Source organism: Pseudonaja textilis, chromosome 4 (assembly GCF_049901715.1).
Source record: "Pseudonaja textilis isolate UNSWEBS1 chromosome 4, rPseTex1.2, whole genome shotgun sequence".
Lineage (NCBI taxonomy): Eukaryota > Metazoa > Chordata > Lepidosauria > Squamata > Elapidae > Pseudonaja > Pseudonaja textilis.
The window spans coordinates 57,046,779-57,070,595 of record NC_141993.1 but is presented as its reverse complement, the minus strand read 5'-3'; the positions used below and the strand labels follow the sequence as shown (position 1 = coordinate 57,070,595).

General features: G+C 37.5%; 2 protein-coding genes across 8 annotated transcripts in view; one reads left to right on the top strand and one right to left on the bottom strand.

Moving 5' to 3' along the window:
- The window catches only part of ANO7 (anoctamin 7), a 39,538-nt gene extending 26,432 nt beyond the window's left edge, over positions 1-13,106 (top strand). For 4 of the 5 annotated variants that reach the window (XM_087933144.1, XM_087933145.1, XM_087933143.1 and 1 more), the window contains 7 exons: positions 882-979; positions 5,262-5,401; positions 5,982-6,187; positions 6,859-7,001; positions 8,220-8,310; positions 8,954-9,073; positions 12,188-13,106. In XM_087933144.1, the coding sequence (XP_087789270.1) occupies positions 882-979; positions 5,262-5,401; positions 5,982-6,187; positions 6,859-7,001; positions 8,220-8,310; positions 8,954-9,073; positions 12,188-12,250 (861 nt within the window). In that variant the 3' untranslated portion in view covers positions 12,251-13,106. Of the gene's footprint in view, positions 1-881; positions 980-5,261; positions 5,402-5,981; positions 6,188-6,858; positions 7,054-8,219; positions 8,311-8,953; positions 9,074-12,187 lie in introns of those variants that run through there. The other variant, XR_003374137.2, reaches the window with a different exon arrangement.
- HDLBP (high density lipoprotein binding protein) overlaps positions 13,103-23,817 on the bottom strand; it is a 65,437-nt gene continuing 54,722 nt past the window's right edge. For all 3 annotated transcript variants that reach the window (XM_026701461.2, XM_026701462.2, XM_026701460.2), the window contains exons 22-28: positions 22,838-22,942; positions 21,988-22,122; positions 17,771-17,914; positions 17,058-17,243; positions 16,462-16,578; positions 16,215-16,343; positions 13,103-15,243 (exon numbers count right to left, since the gene is read on the bottom strand). In XM_026701461.2, the coding sequence (XP_026557246.1) occupies positions 15,157-15,243; positions 16,215-16,343; positions 16,462-16,578; positions 17,058-17,243; positions 17,771-17,914; positions 21,988-22,122; positions 22,838-22,942 (903 nt within the window). In that variant the 3' untranslated portion in view covers positions 13,103-15,156. The remainder of the gene's footprint in view (positions 15,244-16,214; positions 16,344-16,461; positions 16,579-17,057; positions 17,244-17,770; positions 17,915-21,987; positions 22,123-22,837; positions 22,943-23,817) is intronic.

Below are 23,817 nucleotides of genomic sequence, written 5' to 3'. Positions count from 1 at the left end.
ATTATCCCATTATGGATATATGTATGTTCTGAGGAAATGAGAGGACTGAGTCTAGTTCTCAACAACAATGAAGAAGTTATATCTTGGGGACCAGAGATGGGATGCAAATTTTTAAACTACTGGTTCTGTGAGCGTATCTAGTTGGGTGTGGCCAGGTGGTCATGTAACTGGGTGGGAGTGTTTTTTTTTAACCTACTGGACCTCAGGGAAGCCTTCTGGGAGCAAAAATGGGGCACAGGGGTGTGCAGCACCCTCCCCACGCCCCGTTTTTTACCTCCTGGGACTCAGGGAAGTCTCCTGGGTGAAGCATTACAACATCGAGGGGGGGAATCAGCTGTGCGACGTGATTTAGATTAGCTAGAAAGCAAGAAATCCGATAATTTCCTGCTTTCTAGCTAATTTAAATCGTGCAGCACAGCTGATCTTCAGAGAACAGCTGATCAGTGAGGGGGGGAAGGAAATACCTTGATCTTCGGAACGAACTGGTTCACTCCCAGCTGATCTTCAGAGCTACCGGTTCACCCGAACTGGGCTGAACTGGTAGAATCCAACCCCTGCTTGGAACCCTGCAAATAGGAATCTCATGGCTGAATGCTGCTCAATCACAAATATTCTCCTTATATAGAAAGGTGGATCTTGAGGAAAAGCATTCAAGCTTTCTGGTTTGGGTCACATTTTCTTTCCTAGAATATATATTCCATTAAGGAGGCCTTTATTCAATGCCTCCAATAAAGTTGCATGATGCTTCAGTACATGACTGATTCTTAATAGATACCTACTTCACGCTACATATGAAACTTTAAAGATTTCTGCATAGGTTATATGCAATGTTTATTAGGCTACCAGCCATATCCAAAAGTCTTTATCTCTGTTTTGTCCAGTGTGCTCCAGGTGGCTGCCTCATTGAACTTGCTCAGGAACTTCTTGTCATCATGGTGGGAAAGCAAATAATTAACAACATTCAAGAGGTCCTTATCCCGTGAGTGCTATGCTTTGACTTGATACTTTTGCTATCTATTTATTCCAATCAATGTGCTTGTACAAAGCAGGGGTTTGCACATTGGGGCTGCAATTAACATAGAAGGATGGAGGCTACAGCTTTGCAATATATTGGTGCTGCATCACTGTACAAGAAAAGAGATTTCATTTCTATTTTAAAACAAAAAACAAAAACTTCCAGTTCCTTTTATATGTAATGATGAACCTTGATGGTTCCTGGGAAGCTGAAGCAATTAACAACTGTCTCATCTACTGCTCCTTATGAAACATTGCAAAGATAATTGCAATGCCAACATTTCCTTAGAATTGTGGAACAGGCAATTTTCTGCTGAAAGGAATTTTTGTCTCATTCTTCTTCCCATTCTGGGGATTTTCCATTCATTTCTATAGTCAAAGCACAATTGTATGTTTCTTGTCCATATCCAGTTGTTGTGAGGGATGGCTTTGTAAATTCATTTCCACAGTGTAGAAGTACAAGCTCTCTTTTTTAACCCATTCTAAAAACCAAACCCCAGCAAGAGAATGAGAACAAAGTTGCCATTTTTGCAGCTGTTAGACTTGATCAAAGGAGGAGCAAAGCATTAAGAACATTTGTCTGATAGGACAAAACTTCCGCAGTGGGTTTGAGGACATGGCAAGCAATTATGTGGAAATGCTCTCTCTTAAGCCTGCTTTAGACTTAGCTTATAATTTTTATATTGTCTTCTGCCTTAAAATGTCAAGAAATTCTACCCGCCTTGATTTTTGGCAATCATGCTACTGAAATTCAGAGAAGAAGCTGGAGAGGAATGTGGGCGGAAGATTCAAAAAGAGGCTTGGCAACTGCCTGAAGTAACAAACCCTGTAAAATCTAGCGAAAGTGTGTAGAAATGCATTTCTTTGTAGAAATGCAAGTGTGGGAAAAGAGAAGCCACTCCCTAGTTACTTTGGCAATTACAACTGCTTCACAAAATAATGTTTTGCATTTTTGCAAAGGCATAATTATTTTTGAATATGTGCAAACATTGACAAATACAGTCTGTGAATAGAGCAAACACCCAGATATGAGTATTCGCAAGCCTTTCTGATGTGTACCACATCCACAAATGAAAAATAAAATGTTTGTTTGTTGTTGGTTTGGATTCAGCTTTATAGGTGAACCAGGGAAATATGTTTGTTAGCTTAGCCTGTGTCATGCCCCTGTCAGAGTCTGAATCCGAGGAGGAAGACGAACAGCTGACAGGGAATGGGAGTGTGGCTCCATTGGTTGTGAAGGAGGCTGGGGAAGGGCAAAGTCCAACTGGGCAGAGCAGGGAAGAGATAAAACAAGGGAGAGGGAGTTCAGAGGAAGACCCAAGGCCACCCCCTCTTCATCCTAGGGCGCGCAGGGAGGAACAGAGAAGAGAGCAATGTGGGTTGCGTGGCTTACAGGGGAGGAAAGGGCCCTGATTCCCTACATTAGCCACAGGTGGGAAGAGAGTTTATAAGAATTGAAAGCTGACCGCGGCAGCTGCTGAGAGAAATGTGACTTTATCCTGTGTTGTCGTTGCTTTTCTGTGTTCCTGGAGTCTTCCCAACCATGTGAGTTTTGCCATGCCTTCATGTCTGGAATTCTTGTTCCTGCCCTGCCAAACTAATTACTAATCAGTTTGGTTTGATTGGACTTAAAGTTATAGTTTGTGTCGACCATGTTTTGGATTTAATTCTCTGCAGCAAAGGCTGTTCCTGGGAGTTTTTCTCCAGCCAGAAAGTAACCTGGACATTGGGGGCAAAGTTGGAGCTAATAAAGGGACTCTTATTGATTATCTAGCTGTGTTATCTTTGTGCCACACCACGAGTCATCACAGTCGGAATGAAGTTTGGGCTGTTTATATGTACACAAAAATTGTTGTATGAGATGGTTTTCAGCATTCCAAAGATTGCTTCCTTACTAGAAGCTATAATTTTGTAAATCAGAAAGGGTGCAGTGAAGAAATGCCTGAATTTAATATTCATAAGGGAATATATTCCCGTGTAAAAAAAAAAAGAATCAAATGAATATAGAAGTATTCCACAATATTCTTGTGAGAAGGGAACATACTTCTATGGCCATACTGTGAACTATTCCACTGCTGGAGATAGTAAACACTAGTTTGTTCCTATATAATTTGCCTACAGCAGAGTTGTGCAAAATAGTTTGCTCTTAGAAAACTTTTGGAATTGTCAGAATAGTGTCAGAATAAATCCCTGTCTCCTAGACATATTTTGGCTTTCTTAACAGTCAAGCTGCTACACAATAAATTTTCCCTGTCAGAGTTCCAATGCACATTGCTCCCTTTTGCACTTTTTGTTGCATAATGTCTCATTTCTAATTGTATTAATAGTAAGAGCCCAAAGAGGTGACTCAAATTGCCCCTCGGAGCTATCTGATAGAGATTAGAGATAGATTGCATTTATCAAATATATGAATTGATAACATTCGTTATCTCTATCTCTCTATCACTCTAACCATTCTATCACTCTAACCACTCTGCCACCAAGAGCCTTGGTGGCACAGTGATTACAGTGCTGTACTGCAGGCCACTTCTGCTGATTTGGCAGTTCAAATCCCACCAGGCTCAAGGTTGACTCAGCCTTCCATCCTTCCAAGGTGGGTAAAATGAGGACCCAGATTGCTGGAGGCAAGAGGCTGACTCTGTAAACCACTTATAAAGCAGTATATAAGAGTAAGTGCTATTGCTATTATTCACCAGTGTTCCAAAGTATTTTTTTCTCTCATGGATCTCCAAGTACAATTCATTGCTTTATTGAAAATGTTGAGACCCAGCTATAAAAATTAACATCTGTTTTGAGTACCAACTAGTTTTAAGTCTAATATATCTGCTTATTTATCTGATGAAGACCAATGACGATTCTGCACGGGGAAAAATGTACCCACCCATACAGGCCCTTGACATTGTAACAGCTATATTGTGCTAGACATCATTCAGCTTTTGTCAGTATTTTAGATGATATTCCTCCAAAAACTTCACTCTATATTTTGGATGTATCTCTTCATGATCCAAGCATTTCTGTTGTTATCTTAGTATTGTCATCAGGTTGCAGCCATTCCGGGATTGTTACTTTTGCATCAGTTCCAGTGGTACTACATTTCTTCTGTTCCATTGAGCTGTACCTATTCTTTGTGACTGTGGATAAAAGCTATCCTCCAATACTGTCTGGCCAACTCATATACTCTTGGATTCTTCTTTTTCCATTCACCTTGGCCAGCATTACCAGTTTTTCCATAGCTGTATTAACCTGCATGACTCCACTGCTACCACATAATAATACTAATTACAGTATCACTACAAAAATGTCATTTCCATGATGCCATGTTATTGTTGTCAAGTCATGATGGAGACTTTATGTGGAAGAGGCAGGAGAAAGCTGTACCCACTTACACTAGATCAGAGGGAGGGAGGGAGGGAGAGAGGGGGAGGGAGGGAGAGAGAGAGAGAGAGAGAGATATGTTATTGGTACTATTGTTTTTCTATTGTGCATCTGTTCTGAGTCCAAGATCATGAATGCACTCAATCATAACCAGCAACCTAATATTGATCTAAATTATGGTTCCCTTCTAGTGATGTTACTAGATCTGGATCATGTCAGATATTCAGGATCCAACAGAGGCACTAAGACAGGTGCTAAGGTGGCAAAGCCATAGTGGAGAGAAAGAAAATGAATTAATTAGATAGTGAGATTTGTAGGACAAATCCTTGGAATACTTTTGTCCAGACCCCCAGAAAACTGAAGTACCACTAACATTAGAATTTTTAAAATATTATTTTATCCTGGCTATAATATTTTTTTATAAATAACTCCAACATGGCAAACATGTCTGATACTCCTTGTGTCTCCTATTTTGCCACAACAATAACCTGTGAGTTGAGTTGGGCTGAGGGAGAACGAATCAATTCTCAGAGGACACCAAGTTCAAAAAGACAATCTTATGGCTAAATAATGGGGCAAAAATAAAAATATACTTTATCTAGATGCATCCAGATCAGAGGTGGTATTCAACAAGTTCTGACCAGTTCTGGAGTACTGGTAGCGGAAATTTTGAATAGTTCAGAGAACCGGCAAATGGAGACCTCTGACTGGAGATTTCACAAAAACCTTCCCCACCAAGCTACGCCCACAGAACCGGTAGGAGAACATTTTGAATCCCACCACTGATCCAGATATTATTTAATCATCTTGCTATGCCTGAAGAATAAGATTTTCCTAGATATTCTACTAACTACATTTCTTTTTCTCCATAGGAAGCTGAAAGCATGGTGGCATAAGCGAGATCTTTCTGAGAGTAATAAGACAGGCCAAGACAACTGTACCAAGCAATCCTGGGAAAGCGATTATAAACTGCTGCCCTATAATGGGCTCTTCACTGAATATTTGGAAATGGGTATGAGCCACCTGGGGAAATGGCAAACTTAAGAATAGTTTTCTGAAAATTTCTAAGACTATGGCATGGGTTATGGAAGGGGGGGGTGAGTATGTATATTCTTGGAGAGACTGAAAAATACAAGAATTAGAAGAACAGTGAGGAAAAAAGTCCTGAGATAGAGGGAGTAATTAGGAAGAGAAATATGAAAATATCTTTCTGAATTTCTGCAGTCTTTATGCAGTCAGACTTGGAATTTATAACTCCAACAAATGGAAAAGTGGTGTGAGAGGTTGAAAAGCCCAATTAGTTTCTCCAATATTTTCAAGCAATAAAATGTGAATATTTGAGGCACTGTATAAAATTTCTGATAGGTTCACCAATCAGCTTAAAATATGTGAAATGAAAGGTCATTTGTTTTACCAAATAAAAATGGATGCATTTTAGTGAAAAAATAACTATTACCATACTACCTGGGGCTTCAGAAAGAGTATTTCAGTCTTGCTTTTACTGAAATCTCATCTTGGTCTCCTCCAAATTATTTTTTGATAAGGTTTCTTTCCTCAAACTCTGGAGATTAAAATGTTTGTTTCCCTTTCAGTTTTGCAATTTGGCTTCATTACTATCTTTGTTGCTGCCTGCCCCTTGGCCCCTCTTTTTGCTTTACTGAACAATTGGGTGGAAATTCGTTTGGATGCTCACAAATTTGTTTGTGAATATCGACGTCCAGTTGCAGAACGGACGCAGGGCATTGGCATCTGGTTTCATATCCTGGAGGTCATCACGCACTTTGCAGTTATTAGTAATGTGAGTTATACTGGTGTATATGGTAAGCAATCAACAGAAATTTTGTACAAGCATGGCAGCTACAGTTCTGAAATACTGCAATTGAATTACACTGAATTTACAATTCAAGGATGTTTTGATTGAGTTGAGTTTACTTACAGTATTGTTTCCTGTTCCCAAAGCAGATGAGGATTTAAGGTGAACTCAAAAATGACCCAGTTCTTTGGTGACATAATTGGTTCACAGAATTATTTAAATACCAAGTGGTAAAGGAAAGGCAGTGCAAGTTATTGATAGAACATATCATTATGGAGCTGGCTGGTTGGTTGTTGGAGAAAAGTGGAATTAGGTTAGCAGGTGTCCTGGTGAAAGGATGCTCTGAGAGGCAGAAACACCCCGAAGAGAAATGTTTCCTGGTATCTCTCTCTACAGTCCCCAAATTCATTTTGGATAACGTGAATGGAAATTCTACTACTTGGTCCCAATACAGGAAGTAGGAGCACTAGGTTGGGAAAGGCTATGTAAGAAGCAATGAACTAGATGCTGAATGACCTGATCTAGAATGAGGCTGTTTGTGTTTCTATGACTGTTGCTGAAAGTACATTAAGTGCATATTGTGCCACGAGTAAGAATCAAGAGTTCTGTGTGTCATTCACACAACACTTAAAAAAATAAACATGTTCTTCTTTTAGGCCTTCCTGATTGCCTTCACTTCTGACTTTCTTCCTCGGCTGTATTACCAGTACACTCGTGCTAGCAATCTACAGGGCTACATTGACTTCACCCTGGCCTATGCCCCTAAATCTTTTGAGTTGAAGAACAATGTCACATGCAGGTGGGATCTCCTACTCTTGTAGCTGATGGGGATAGCTGTTTAAAGATGATTAGTGAGTGAATCTATTGGAACTAAATTGCTTGTTTAAAATTCAAAGTAAGCTCTCTCAAAATGTAATTTGAATGCTTTTTGTCCTGGCTTGTTGCATATTGATTGAGATATTTGTGTGTAAAGCAGAAGCATACACCAGGTTAAGGTTTACTCTGTAATTGCCAAACATATGAAAATACATAGTCCTACATTATGTATTTACTTTTTTAAAAAAGCCAGTTGTCTTAACTGTGCTGCAGCTGGAAATGCAGTTTCCTTGCTCACAATCAAGTACAGGTAATCTTCACTTAACAGCCTGTCATTTGGCAGCCATCCCAAAAGCTACTTATGACCCTGTTTTGAAGTTACAGCTGCTGCAGCACCTGCACACTGATGTGTCCTTACAACTGACTGCAGGGATACTGCAGCAGCCTCCCCAACCCTCCTCATCCCACTACACTGATCCCTGCAGACATTGGGCCTGCTCCCCACCCCACCCCATCATCCCTCACACACTTGAAGATCTCTGGATCTCATGTTGAGGGAGCAGGCCACTCCTGCTTCAACCACATGGCTACCTCCCAAAAGTAACCACCATTTTCAACATGCCCACAGTGCACTGAAATGGTGGCCACTTCTGGGAGACCACAACTTGGCCCAAGGACAGCACCCATTCTGCTTCTTTGACACGGTCTGCATAGAGTTGAGGAAAGCTCTAGTAGAACTCTAGAAACCTTCAAAAGATAAATGCTTGATGGGAGACAGGGCATGGGGAGGAGGCTCAAGCTCTTCAGGACCCTGTGGGGAGGGAGGCACCTGCAGGGATCTGGTGTGTAGGGAAAGTTGTCCAAGAGATGTGGGGACCCCAAGAGGAAGGAAGTGGATCACAGGGTATTTCAAGCCTCGGGAGGACTAGGTCAGACAGGCCTACTGCATCCCTCTTCTGTTACTGTCATAGGTCAAGGACTATCTGTAACAGGAAACACTGCCTTACAGTATATTAATTCATAGAATAGCAGACAGAACATACTGCACTAAATTTCACCTGGCCTAATTCAACTAGAGAAAATGTGTGAACATAGAAATTGGCAGCAAGAGACATCAGAAATTAATATGGAAAACTTGTGATTGCTAAGCTAATCACTGCATTGTTACTTTGCATGGATTTTGAAGCTCTTATCTCCACAGGTACCGAGCCTATAGAGAACAAAATGGCAGGCATTCACTACCTTATTGGAATCTACTGGCAATCCAACTTGGCTTCATCATTGTATTTGAGGTACATTGCATTTCAGTATAGTATTTTCCATATACTTGTTTCTTAGAGACCTTACATTGGCCATTGCAAAATTTAGCACACTTAAAAATCCTATTTGTAATATTGTTTCTTCCTTGTGTTAGCACTAGTATGTTAAAAATTAGTCATATTGCATACTTTAGATTGCTTGAAGGAAACTTGTGCTGTTTTGAAACTAAATAAATTATGTGGACATGAAATACATCAAAATTATGGTACAAATTATGCTGTTGGAAAAGATGTATATTTTGTTCTAGTGATAAAAGTACTATAGGTTCTTCAATGCCAGAAATTCTGTAAAGTTTTGGAAGGAAAATTGGTGATATGGAGAACGTACAACTACTTTATCATGTATTCACGCTAAAATGAACCATCACCAAAAATTGCTAAACCAATAACTAAGCAGGCAATCCAAAGCTCACAAGCTATTGTTTTCTAAGGAGACCTTTATCAATTTTTATATTCCTTGGCTTAATGGAAAATCATAACCTTTTTGCAGAATACCATGTCTAATTGGGGTCATCATAATTTTATATGCATGATATTTCCATTTATTTTCTGCCCAGCCTGCTTTCTGTCCATTCACAATAAATTCCAACTTACTTTCTTTTACCTCTTTTCATAGCATGTAGTTTTCTTCATTGCACGTATGATTGATATGATGGTACCTGACATCCCAGAAGCAGTGGCAATAAAAGTAAAGCGAGAACAGTATCTTGCTAAACAAGCCCTGGCTGAGAATAAGGTAAATCTTCCATTATTATGAAAATAATAAAAAAAAACCCTTTCTTTGAGAAACAGGACACAAATTGCTTAAGATCATTTAACTTCTATGGGTAACTGATTTCTACACTGCATATTCCAATTTCTTCCACAGAAATGTAATTTTGTATTAAATTAGATGAAACTACAAATATTGAGTAGTAAAGTTGATTTTGAAATAAACTTTTAATGCAAAATTAATTATCCTTTGGGATAATAGTGTGTAAAGATTCTCACTCATCCCAAAGGTGCTTTTTCAGGAGGCAAACAATTTTTTCTTTGAAGATGTTTCGCTTCTCATCCAAGAAGCTTCTTCCGCTCTGACAAGATTGTGCGGAATGGAAGGATTTATATTCCTTGCAGACCGCTGGTCATTTGCATCCTTTTAGAGGGTCACTGAAGCACTTAGAGGTTTATCTGTATCCTCAGGTCTCCTGAGTAGTGCTCCTGGTTCCTGTAGTCTGCAATTTTTTCTCCTGGAAATCTATTCTACTCCCTCACCATTCAGTGGGTGTTCATCCCAAATTGTAGTTAAAAGTCTAAAGATTCTCAGTCATCCAGGACATGGTTATCCCAGAGGTGCTTTTTTAGGAGGCAACTGGATTTTCTTGTTTTTATTTTGAAGACGTTTCGCTTCTTATCCAAGAAGCTTCTTCCGCTCTGACAAGATTGTGAGGAATGGAAGGATTTACATTCCTCGCAGACAGCTGATCATTTGCATCCTTTTAGAGGGTCTTTGAGGCACTTGGATGGTTTATCTGTGTTTTCAGGGTCACCTGAGTAGTGCTCCTGGTTCCTGTAATTTGCAATTGTAGTCTAAAGAAGCTTCTTGGATGAGAAGTGAAACATCTTCGAAGAAAAAACAAAGAAGCCCAGTTGCCTCCTGAAAAAACACCTCTGGGATTATCTCTTGGGCTCTTCCCTCTCAATTTCCTTCCCTTAGGTTGAATCCCCTAGAACACTTTAATAACAAGTGTTAAAATGTGAATCCTCACATTTCCATTGATGATGAACCCTTCCCACTATTTTGTAACAGTACATCAGGGGTGGGATGCTATCAGTTCTGCCTGGCTCTATAGAACCAGTAGCTCTGAAGAGTAGCAGACACCAAACCTGTTCTGTGTTTGCTGCTGTTTGGCCCACCCGCCCGCCTGGACTCTTACCTGTCCTTTATTTCCTGCTTTTTCAACCTCAGCTGCTTTGCATGGCGCAGCTGAGGCTGAAAATGCAGGAAAAAAAGAGGCTTTCCAAACGCTGCACACCCACTCCAGGGCTTTTTAAGCTGTCTGGACAGCACAGCTCAAGTATTTTTTACATGCGCGCACAGCGTATAAAAATGTTACACTGAACCGGTAGTAACACCGGTTGAAACTCACCCCTGCAATACATATATTTCTTTACATGTACTGTGTCATGGTTTATTTTTAATTAAATTTTAATAATTATATAGCAATCTGGAGGTTTGGGTTTTATAGTTGTTAGAATATCCATGCTATTACTCTGTAATTTTGATGTCTTTTAAAGATAGGTTATTCCTAATGTTATATAGTTTAGGTTGTTATTTTTCTTTATGCTAGTTGAACGGTGCAATAGAGATTCACTAATAAAAATTAGCACTTCAGTTCCTTTTCCTCATGGTCCATTTTTCCTCCCTTCCTCAATAAAATAACTTCGCTGTCTATGAAAGAGTATTGTTTTCTTCTCCTCCTCCTCAGATTACTCCTGACCCAAGCCTTAATTATATTTTCATAGAAAATTGCCCCACAAAAATTCAGACTCATAATCTTGAGGTCGTCCAACCCACTGCACAAGGCAGGAATCCTTATAACATCCTAGACAAATGGTTGACCAATCTTTTCTTGAAAACCTCCAGCAATGGAACACCACAGATCCAGGCGACAAGCTGTTCCACTGATTAATCAGTCCCTATCAGGAAATTCCTCCTTATTTCCAGTGTGCACTCAAGCACACTAACCATCAAACCATCAAACTTGTTATTGTATCTATTAGTTGAATAAACCTTCAATCCTTCATTCTGAAAACTATTCATAAACTTGCATATATTAAATAATGCAACATCCAACATCCCTTTTGGTGAAAGATTTTTTTGCATTTTCTGGAATGGGAGAAACATTTATGGAATAATTTGGCTGCCATGAGCCTTGTTAAAATATTTTGTCTACTAAAATCCACTTTCCCACATGCAGATGCGGTATCAATTTTTGGAATCGAAAATGCACAACCTGGCACACCCAATTAACACTCCTGTGCTAAGGCATGACCATCCTTACTTTCTACATTTGCCTTTACTGAATTACCAGAGCCCCTCAAGGGACATGGGCAAGCTAAAACATGAAATACAAATTTAAAAAAAGTTATTAGCATATCTTATATTCTGTTGTTGCACACTTATATATATATTTCAATTACTAAGACTCTACAGTACAAAACTAAAACAAATCATGTTGTCCTAGTATACCATCACTAATTTTCAGACTATAGCACTTATAAGTTAATTTTTTGCTAATTAAAATTTTATATTTTTGTATTTTTTGAAGCTTGAGTCGTTTCCTGCATTTTAAGTTTCCAACATGGAGAATCATAATTTGCTCTCAGTGAAGCTTAACCAACAAAAATTTGGTTAGCATTATTTTAAATGTCTGAAGATCAAGGCTTCAACCTAGCCTGTTTTTTTCCATTATGAACTTTTGTCTTCCAAAACTGAATTACTATTTAGCCTGAAAAAATAATGTTGGAGAAGTTATTACAAATTTGGTGATATTTTGTCACCACAAACTAAATGTGGGAAAAGGTGAACACTACCTCTGCTTAAACTGCAAATTCTAAAGCATCTGTATATCCATCTCATATGCAGTTACATTTAGGTGCAACTGAATTAAATGTGAGAAACTAAGGAAATAATGGCTAAACTGAGACAAGATTGGATCCTGTCAGATATGCACATCACTGTATAAAATGGGACTTGAATAGACTGTTTTATGTTGTTACAGTGGTCATGTATATGGTATTTCTTCCCTCAGCTACATTCTCTTTGATGGAAAAATGCATTATACATTTCTTTTTCTTTTTGGGACAGGCTCTCATTGAAGTGATAGATGTTGTCAATCCAACCCAGCCTGTGGAGAAGGTATCAAAATGAACATCTGAAGATTTGGAAGGATGTGGCCAAGATCAGATTATCAAGCTTCCACACAAGAGTAACCTTCATGGAGGAAACACTGTGTAAGCTGGCATAGTATGGACATGGAGCTGTAAATTATGTAACATATTGCAGGTATAGAATGTGCCTCAAATCTTTAAAGCCTCAGGAATTTCATCCATATTTACTAAAGTAGTGGTTTCATGTTTCTTGGAGAAAAACAGTACAGAGATATACATAAGAATTTTCAATCTGTTTCTCTCCTACCACAGAGGTGACTTCTAAATATAGTGAAATTCAGCAGTTGACTACTATTAAGCTCAGCTGTTATTTACGATAATATAGGATCTCTGGATTTAGAGGCTGTACATTTTCCAAATAGTAGGAACCTGCAACACTAGAACAGCTCATACTGGTTTGCTTTTTTTAGTAAAAGGAAAGCAGATTAGGGGATATAGCAGCATGACCTCTCTAGCATATGACTCTAGTCTTATGCTGAAGATTACTGCCGTATATGAAGTCAATTATGAAAAGGAAACTTGCTTTCAGCTATCGGAGAGATTTTTTTTGCCTACAAAAGCAACATAGGGTTGTAATCCTCTTCTTCACATTCATCTCTCTTTTAGCTGGAATAGGTTTCAACAATATGCATGTACCGTGAACCTGCAATCTTTATCATGCTTAAATTAATACTCCTGCTGGCAAAAATTGAATAAGCAGCTGAGACTGGTATAAATTTGCTTATTACTCTTTGGAACAATATAGAGAAGCAAGGGTGTACATATTCTATTAACAGGACACGTAGAAAATTGTAATTTGGAGAGACTTTTTTAAAAATAAAAAACACACAAAGCTGTTTCAGGTTTTATTTTTTAGAATTTATAAAATTCCAGTGTCATCCATACTCATGAGCCTTTATACACATTTTGCATATAATCTCCAAATTCCAAAGTTAAGGCCAAGGGATCATTGCCATGGAAACGTAATATGGAAGACATTAAGAGGACATGGAGCACATCTCCACAGATCAACTGCTGCACACTACATGAGACAGAAGAGTGAAGTATTTTTAACAATTTGAACAGACGGCAGCATTAGAGCCATGCTCGATGGCAGTTAAGCCCAAAACACATGTGCAAGTGATGTGTGACATTCAAACACCAGGTCCCACTGGCAAGGCATTAATACTTCTACCCTGTTTTAGACTCCTGCTCAGATAGTGATAGGGCTTCTCCTGTCCCAAGTGGAACCATCCAAGAGAAACAATTTCTCCTCCTTTCACGTAAGTTTATTTAAACTGAGAGGATTTTTTTTTCTTTTCTATTGGACTAAAAAGCTAGATGCTTTATAAACCATCCCTCAGCTTATATTCTGGGACACAAAGGACCTTGGGGAAAGATACAAATGGCTCAGAAAAGCTCTTCAGAAGAGAGCAGGAAAGACAGAGAGCAAAGTTGGCAACAGACCCAGCACTGCCGCCAGCACCTTCAGCAGAAAAGAGAATTGTGGCTAGAAGAGCAGCTTTAAAATACAAGCAGCCTTGTATCAAGTTTATGGTAGCAGCTAGAGTGCAGCAACTACTGGTGTCAAGACAACAGGACAAACACTTGTTGCCAATTACAGAAGGCTTTTGCTGAATATAGGTCTAATCTCCCACCCCTACCGCTGACCATCAAAGAAATACTTCATCTTTAAAACTGAACTGCAATCAAATTCTTCCATTGAAGTGAAAGCCACTCCTCATTTGCCTCCCTCCAAGGCTTAATGTCTGTTGCAAGACAAGAGACCAAATTATGTGGCAACAGTTAAGATCATCTTTGCCAGCGGAGAAACTAACTGCCACATACATAGCTAAAGCCACACACATATATTCCTCTTCTTACAGAGGAACAATAACCATGATATCAGGAAGCAAGAGGAGCTATCTGAAGAAGCAGGCCACTGTCATACTGGCTTGAGGTAGAAAGAAGGCAATAGTAAAAAGCAAAAGACACACCTTAACCCTGGTACTTAAATGCCATCACTATCAAGCTAGGGGGAAAAGGGCAATGCACTCTTAACACTGCACTAGTCACCCAACATCCTTTGTGACATGCTAACATGGCACTTTTGGTTGAACCAAGTTTTCTTAGATCCAATAATACTGTCAGTTTTCTGGCTCTGTTTAGCCATACTACAGTTGGGAAGGAAGGATGATGCAAAAAAGGGGAAAAAAACTGATGATGAGTTCATCAACCCAGTGAAAGAATGTTTGTGCACTTAGTGCTGCAATTAGCACAACAAGGACTGTGACCCTGTTAGTGCTTTTTGATGTCTCAAACTCCAGGACAAATAATTGCTCTTTCAGCTAAGACTCTCTTACCAATAATGGAATTAGATGGACAATTTGGGAGGGGGGGGGGGAGGTTGGCAGTGAAAAGGAAAAACTGATTGCACACTACAAGGTAAGGCCTTGGGAAAACGGCAGGGAAGGGGAAGAGCAAATATTTTGGCTTTTAGAAAGTCAAGGAAATGTGTTTCCTGAGGTTGAGAGACAGGAAGTATATTCCTAGGTGCAGTAAGGTGATCTCCGAATGGAGGTTAGAGTGCTTTATATAATGTGCTTGGGAGGCTTGGTTACAACACAATGACCCACATGATAGACTGAAATTTGAAAGAAAAACTGTTATGTATTTCAGGTTGGAATTAATATGGAAAGCTTTGTTCCAGGTCAAGGGGAAGGAAAAAAATGTCACACAGAAGCATAGCGAGGCCTGAGTATAAGGATAACAGAGGGAGTAAGCACTCTAGTTTCATTAAGAGACCCCTCACTGAAAATCTGCACTAGATCCAGCCAATAGGGAAATTCAGGAATTTTTTTGTGTGTGTGTGGCAAATGGCTGGATAAGATTGCTATTTTCATGTTATTATCGCTTGGGACCCCAAGGCAGAGTCTTGGGAGCCACCTGAGCTCCAAAACTTGGAAAATCTTCAGAACTGCTCATATCCGGGGCCTGCAGGGGAATAAAAAGGACAGAATTTGAACAGGTACTAATGTTTTGATTAATAACTATACGAGTAATTTCACTTTTCCAAAAAGCAAACCAGTGGTAGCTCTGTAAACATCAGTATATTACATCAGTAATTAAGATACTATATTACTATATAGACGATGCAGATATTGCAAAGGTAATTCCCATTACTAAAAACTTAAATCAACAAATTACTCACTGGGCTCAAAATTATATTCAGCAGTCTGCATCCCGCCCATATTACAAAGAGCCAAAAAGTGAATCATGGTTCACAATTTTCTACAATTTAGTACTGAGACTGTAATATTCCAAATGTTCTTGTATGCAGGACAGAAGAAAAAAATATGCACGTCATGTACAGCATAGCTGAAAATATATAGTGGGCTGTCTAAAAAGAGTTTATTTTTTCCAAAGTTGAAATTATTCTTTTTCATCTATTAGATATGAATTTCATGCCCACAGACCATTGTTTTTAAGTTCCGCTCATACAGGTCTTAAGTCCCCACTAAAAATGTGGGTGTATTAAACAAACATTTAGCAATATCTTTATTAGTAATTTAACCAGTGTTTTATACAATTTTTATAAGAGGTTATTAGATTCAAAATGAAAATAAATGAATGTTTTTGGAAAGAATGAAAGTAAATAAAATCTGGACTACTAAAAATGTAAGAAGAAAAATACTAAACATTTGAACATTCAAAAGCAAGAAGTTTTTAAGACTGGACAACCATTTGTCTGAAATGTTATAGAGTTTTCTGCCTGAGCAGTGGGTTGGACTGGAAGACCTCCAAGGTCCCTTCCAACTCTATTATTCAGTTAAATCAACAATAGAAGACGATTCTCTCTCACTTTGCCTTGGCTTTTATAGAGGCTGGAATCTAAATGAAAGAGTCAAGTGAGTCCCAATGTTTCCTTCCGCCCAAGAAAAGTCTCTTACATAAACAGCTCCTACCTTCTCAGTATTGCCTGCTGTCCAAGGGGCGTCTCTAACCACAAATCCCTTTGATGCAGCCTTAGCTTCTTCATGACCAGGTGGTTTCATGTAGACTTGCATTGCCTCATTATCTACTACATCAGCCAGCTGCAATGCCAAACAACAAGCACAGCTTAGTTAGCAGAGTATATACACAAACACAAGAGTAATGCTGTAATTCTGCTTTATAATATTTTGAATCCATGTAATTAAGTAATACACATACATATTCCTCTTCCAGATTCAGAATATGATCAATGGCTTCCTCCACATTGTCAGGGAGTCCAGTCACGGTCACACAGTTGGGATCAGCCGCTCCACTTTGAGGAAAACGTATATCCACCTGGAGAGACAAAAATTATCTCAGATATGGTGGCCTGATATATTTGCCTCTCTCTCCCATTTCCCTTGAAGTTGTATACCCACAAAAGTGTGTGTAACTAATATGGTTACAGAATGCAAGGAGCAACTGAAATTGTTTAGTTTCTCAAAGAAAGGACTATTCATACTTAAATCAACAAATAATGCCATATTTATAGGAAATCTATGTGCATCACTAGAACTATGACTGCTGTGCTTTGAATAGTATTCAGACCACATTCACAATTATTCTGGAACCTGAGGGTGATAAGATGCAACATACAAGTTTCTTGTACACGACCAGGATCAGTATAGGATCTTGCATTTTTTTATTCAATTAACTTGTTTCTATTTGCACTGATTCTCATTCATCTGCTGAAGCAAAAAACCCCAACAACTTAGCTGCTGCTATTGATAAATTGATTTCTAGCCATTTACCAGATGGTACAATGTTTTAATCACCTTGAATTCATCCATAATTTTGCGGATAGCTTTCCCACGTGCTCCAATAATGCGGGCATGAACACGATGGTCTAGGGTGATATCTTCAGATACCATCTGCTCCAGTTCATCAACAATCTTCATGATGGCATCTCGCGCAGATTCAGTATTTTTCTCATAGCCTGTAATGATAATCTGATCCTGGGCCTAAGGAAGGAAATGTTGGTCATTTTAGGCTCTTCAAGTTGGTAGCAAAGAATATAAGCAAAATGTATGAAAAGCAGGGGTGGATTTTAACGGTTCTGTCTGGCTCTGTAGAACCGGTAGCTTTGTAGAGCAGCAGACATAAAACCAGTTCTATGTCTGCTGCTGTTTTGGCCCACCCGCCAGCCCGGGCTCTTACCTGACCTTTATTTCCTGCTTTTTCAACCTCAGCTGCTTTGCACAGCACAGCTGTGATTGAAAAAGCAGGAAAAAAGTGCTTTTTCAAATGCTGCGCACCCATGTGCAGCGCTGCTCAGCTCTCCAGGCTGCAAGCTGACAATGTTTCACACGCAAAACGTAAATCACCAAACCGGTAGTTATACCGGTCGGATCCCATCCTTGCTGAAAAGTCCTGCTTTGGAGGCAGCAGTGGGAACAAACCAGATAACACAAATGTATGCTAAACAAAACAAATCCACTCCAAAATTTTTGACAGGTTCCCATCCTTTCTTCCACACCCAGTTCTTCACCTGAGATTCATCATCCTTGTCTGGGAACTGTATAGTCACATCATGTTCTGTGCGGATTTGAGTGATCACTGCCCCTTTTCTGCCAATGATTTTAGGATGGTATCTGGGGTCCACAGCAACAGTTAACTTAAAGTTTCGCAAAGCCTAGAACAATAAAGTTTACATTTTAAACATTTTCTGCCTCTAATCAAGCATTTTTACTACTACTCTGGCAATAGTTATTTAATGAAAGCTATAAATATAATAATATGTCTGTACTTAAATGAACTTATTTCCAAACCATAGAGGTTCTGCTTTTATGGCTACTCTTAATAAACTTTTACAGTGGTGATCATAAGATCCTGGGTCTTTTCTATGGTGGCCTCAATTTTCAGAATATCTTTCTACCAGGAGGACTGCATGATTGTGCCATGAGTATTTATAATAGATCTTAAAAATATGGCTGCACTAATCTCTAAAATGAATATAGATATTCATTTTTAAATGATTTTGCTATTACTTTATTAAACTGAATATTAGTGTATATTCTTTGATCTTGTAAACTTGCTTTTCCCAGTTAATGTCTAATAGGAACAGGACACTGGTAATTTTAGGAGTTTTAACAATCTTATTACACCAGGTTGGAAAAGGCAATTGCTAAAAACCATATTAAGGAACTTTTGTTTGGAAAGAGTCTTGCCACCTAGAGTAGGAGTCTAGTTGAAGTCCACCAGGCTTACTATTGCCAAGGTTGGAGACCCCTGATCTAGAGCAATCTCATCCAATCTGTTGCCCTTCAGATGGGTTGCATTGCACCTTGAATCACACACTGTCTTTGGCTAAGTTCGTTACTCTTCATGGAATTCGTATTATATCACAGCTTAGTAACCTCCACATAACAAATTGTTGGTACTTTTGATACCAAAATATTTCATTCCCTAGTCTCGAGTCATATATCTAAAGTCTTTCAGAAATTGCAGCAAGAGTTGGTGAAAGTAATGATGACACATTGTATTAATTTTTTAAAGAAATATCTTACATTTTATTTTGCACCAACTTGCCTATGTGTAATTTGAGATGCCCACACATAACAAAACTGCAATCTGATTAACTTTCCTAAGCTTTGTTTCAAGCATAGTGAGTGTTAAAGCAGACAATAATGCCTGCAAAGATTATCCAAAATAATCTATTTCTCTATAATCTTCCTCAGTGTCAGATTCTAAAATATCGCCTGCATTTCTTAAATTGGGGGTAATTTAGGCATATTCTAGGAGTAATGGAGTAATTTGTAACTGCTATTTTATGAGTCAAGGATCTAGTTTGGATTGCTGTCGCTGAAACACTTGGTCAGGCTTTTTTTTACTACTCAATCCTTGAGAATTGCTTTACAATTTTATTTTAAAAAATTAAAATGAAAGAAAAAAATAATACAAAAAATAAAATTAAAAAATAACATTTTGTCTGTAATAATCTAACTGCATTTATGATATAAAACACCCAAATTCCATAAATTTTTCCAATTTTTTGTCCATGAATCCCAAAAGAAAAACCTATGGTCTCATTTGTATAGTAATTTTTTAAATCCTCTAGATCAGTGAGTGTATTTTGAATCCAACACTTTATAAGTTTTTACACATTCCACCAAGCATGAAAAAATCTCCCTCCTTCTTCATGTTTCCAACTTAAATTTGAAATTTCTTTATACAGAAGTTTCTAGATAATCTCTCTGGTGGGCATATATCAAAAGCATATAATTTTGTAAAAATTCTCTTTAAGAGTATAAAACAATATAAATTTCAATCCTTTCAACCACGTTTTTTATTGTTCTATTTGTATATTATAACCCACATTTTAGTTCACATTATCATACATTCTTTCACTTGCTCCTCTCCTGTTTCTAATTTCAATAAACTTGTATACATATTACCAATTATATATTCATCATTTGTATACAGTTGTTTCAAACTCAGTCTTACAATATTCAAAACAAAATCTGTTTTCTACTTTAAAACTTTCTAATAACTGTAGATAGGAAAACCATTGATAACTATGCCCTTTGCCACCAGTTCTCCTCTTGATTTTATTTTACATTTCTCTTGATAAAATTCTAATATCTCACAATAAATTAGCCATTTGTGTTTGTCTATTATTTCTTGTGCTTCACATGCTATTAGCCACAAAGACGTTTTCAGGAATAATTTGTGTTTATATCTATTTCATATTCTCAGTACAGCATGTCTAATATATTGTAATGTTTTTTAAAATCCACTTTAACCTTGACTTTGTTGGGCCACAATTTCTATACCAGTCATGTATTTCTAATTCCAGAAGCCTTTCATTTCTCAGAAATATCTACTCTTTCATTCCAAACCAAACAGCAAGTTGCAAAATACAATTTCAAATCAGGTAAACCTGCTAATGTACCAAATTCTTTTAATATGCCCATTAATGTTTCACTTCACTTTAATGGATTTTCCAAAAGCAGCTCCAAATCAACTGAACAAACCTTATAAAAAACATACAAGTTTTAAAAATCTTTACTCCCACAATCCTATAATAGTATTTCAAGAACCAAAATAAATAAGAGAGGAGAAAGCAGGAATCCCTATCTTCCTCTGTACTTTAACAGGGGTTTTTTTTTGTTGGATCTTCATTAATAATTTTTTGGGCTTCCTGTTAAGTGTAAATTGATCTTACTCATTTAATAAAATTATCTCCAAAATTACTATCTCCCAAAATCTTGAGCAAGAAGCCCAGTTCAAATTGTCAAAGGCCTTCTCTGCACCTAAGAAATTCAATGCTGCTTATTTTTCATTTCTCTCTCTCTTCTGTTCAATTGGGTTTTATTTTTGGAGATTGTCTGGGCAAGTCCATGCAGTTTTCTTGGCAAGGTTTTCAGAAGCGATTTGCCACTGTCTCCTTCCCAGGGCTGAAAGTGACTAGCCCAAGGTCACCCAACTGGCTTTGTACCTAGGACGGGTCTACGGTCTCCTGGTTTCTAGTCTGATGCCTTAACTACTACACCAAATTGGCTTTATGTTACAGCAAATACTCCAAAATGCTACCACATTTTTAACATTGTCCTTTCACTGTCTTTTAGGTAAAAAACTGATCTATACTTTTTTGTTAAATCTTGTCCCTCTTTGGGTATTAGTGCTATACTGGCCTCTTTCCAACTCTGGCATCTTTCCTCCCTGTAACATAAGTTCCAACATATTTGTAAAGGTTATAAAAGTTCATCGTCAAAACATTTATAAAAAACTGATAATCCACCTCTTCTAGGTATCTTTCCTAGTTCAATCTCTTTTATAGCTTCAGAAACTTCCCTTATTGTTATAGGTCTATTCACAATCTGTTTCTGTTCCTCTGTAATCTTTGGTAAATTCTTCAGATATTCATTTATTTTCTCCAGAAAGATATCACTTTCTTTATACAAGATGGGATAATATTGATGAAAAGAGTTTTGTATAGCCATGTTGCCAATTAATATAGTATCTTGTAATTTCAATATCTCATTCTTTTCCATTTATTTTTGTAATTTATATGCCATTTTCTCTGGCTTTTTTTAGCCTTACATAGTTACATTTTTTTAGCCTTACATAGTTCATTTTAATTCCATTTCTCTTTCACAGATTTATTCTTACATAGATCATCACTGTAAACGAAATATGTATCTTCTCTGGAAATTTCTGTAGTTCATCTTCTTTTCTCTTTATCTCATCCAAAATAACTTTTTTTTCTTGACTCTTCTTTTTGAGTTCACAATTATAATGTATACTTTAACATATAATAAAAGATTTTCTTGCATTCCAAATAGTTCTTGATTTTTCTAGATCAATATTTCATTTAGTATCCATCTAAAAGAACTATATTTCCTTTTATAAACCAAAATCACATAATTATGCTCCAAAAAAGGTTAAACCTTCAGAATCATCAGAACCCTTAGTAGCCAAATTATTTGATGTTGAAATCCAAATCATATCTATTCTTGAGCAGGAGCTATGCTTTTCAGAAATGTATGTAATTTATCTCTTATCTAATCATTTGTGAGGCAGCATCTTTTCCCAACATCTCCCAAGGTCTTTCCTGCATATCATTACATAAGCCTCCTGCTAAGATTTTTCTCTATAGAAACATCCTTAATTGAAGCATTTTTACTAGTAGTTATTTTAAACTTTAACAAGGCAACTAACTGAAGGACATTGACAAAAGCACTATAATTATTGTCCAATACATACCCGATCTTCTTGCTCAGCTTGCAGTTCCTTCACTCTCTCTAAAAGTCTGGCTTTGGCACGATCAAGATTAGCAGCAAGCCCGCTTATAGAGATGATATCAGATTGAAGCTCAGGAGCAGGAACTTGGATGTTTACCTAATAAATGCAGATAAGGAATTGGTATTTTATCACGATGTCCTCAACCTTCAAACATGCCATTATTCAATGAGTTGGATCTGCCAAACTCTTAAGTAAATACAATACTATTAAACATTAGACAACCCGTGATTCTCTGGGTCATTGTTTCAGAGATACTTCCTTACCAGATTTCTCAATACCTTCAATAATGGGAGAGATACTCAGAGTTGTATCTGCCTTCAAAGTTGAACTATATAGTACAATCAAACATCAAAGGCTGACCAAAGGAAATGTTTTATAACATTTCATATTATGTCATGAAATATTCTGATAATTTTTATCATAACCTAGAAGTCATACAACAAAAACATTACAAGTAGTCCTAGACTTAGGACTGTTTATTTAATGACTGTTCAAAGTTACAACAGCTTTGAAAAAAGTGGTTTACAACCGGGCTTTGTATTTATGACTGTCACAGAATCCCTGCAGTCACATGATCAAAATTCAGGCACCGAGCATGTATTGATAATGCTTGCAGCATCCAAGGTTCATGTGATCACCACTGACAACCTTCCCAAGGGGCTTGATAAAATCAGTGCTGAAAACCAGGTTCACCTAATGACAATGGCCAAAAAGGTTGTAAAATCAGGTGTGGCTCACTTAACAACTCCACTGCTTAGTGACTTAGTTCCAGTCCAATTGTGATCATAAGTCAAGGATTACCTGTACTCACCTCAAATTCATCCATCATTTTTCGGATTCCAACACCCTTTTGACCAATGATAAAACGATGAAGGTCAAAAGGAACTTCTACTTCAATTGTAACTGGAACCAAAGCCTGAAAATGAACATTATATCAAGTAAGTAAATTATGACAAAAAGGTTTTGTCACAGCACATGAATTAAACCAGCAGTTAAAAGGAGAAAAATAAAATAATTTATATTATATAATCATCAACCAGCTGTATAACTGGCTTATATCTAGGGATTTCAAACCTTTCTTTAACTTCGTAAGAAATTTACAAAGGTACATACAGAGTCTGCTACAGACAGTATAATTTTTAAAAAAAATCTAATTAATTAATTGATTGATTAAATATATGGACAACCATAAGAGAGATTGGCAGAGCCAGGGGAAGGAGTTAAACAAGGCAGAGTCCTTGTTTAGAGTCCTTATGCAGCTACAGAATAATAAAGTCCAATCACCCTTGAATGTCGATGGCCCTTATTTAACTCTAACCAGGTACTAACTGTTGGTTGAGTAGATTTCTGTGTATAGGCTTTCAGCAATAAATCAGTTAATTTGAACCTTCATGTGTGGACCTAGTTTTTTATGCTTGACAACAAAAGATTCTAATAACATTAATAACATTCTACCCAGTTTATGGTAAAGATGAATGAAAGATGACATTAAATGTTCAACTCCACTGGAGCTGGGCAACTAATAAATTTAAATAAACAAATGAAATGAATAAAACTTCTTATAAACAATAAAGTTTCCCTGTCCAGTTGTGTCCGATTCTAGAGAGCACAGTGCTCATCCCCGTTTCTTGGCTGAAAGTGCCAGCACTGTCTTATACTCACCCCCAAAAATATACTTAGCTAATATAGAGACAAAAAGAAAAGAAATCTAGGTAGGCATTCTAGGTAGGCATTCACCCAATTCTATGAAGGTAAGACTTTTAAAACAATTCCTTATTCTACTTCAATTTA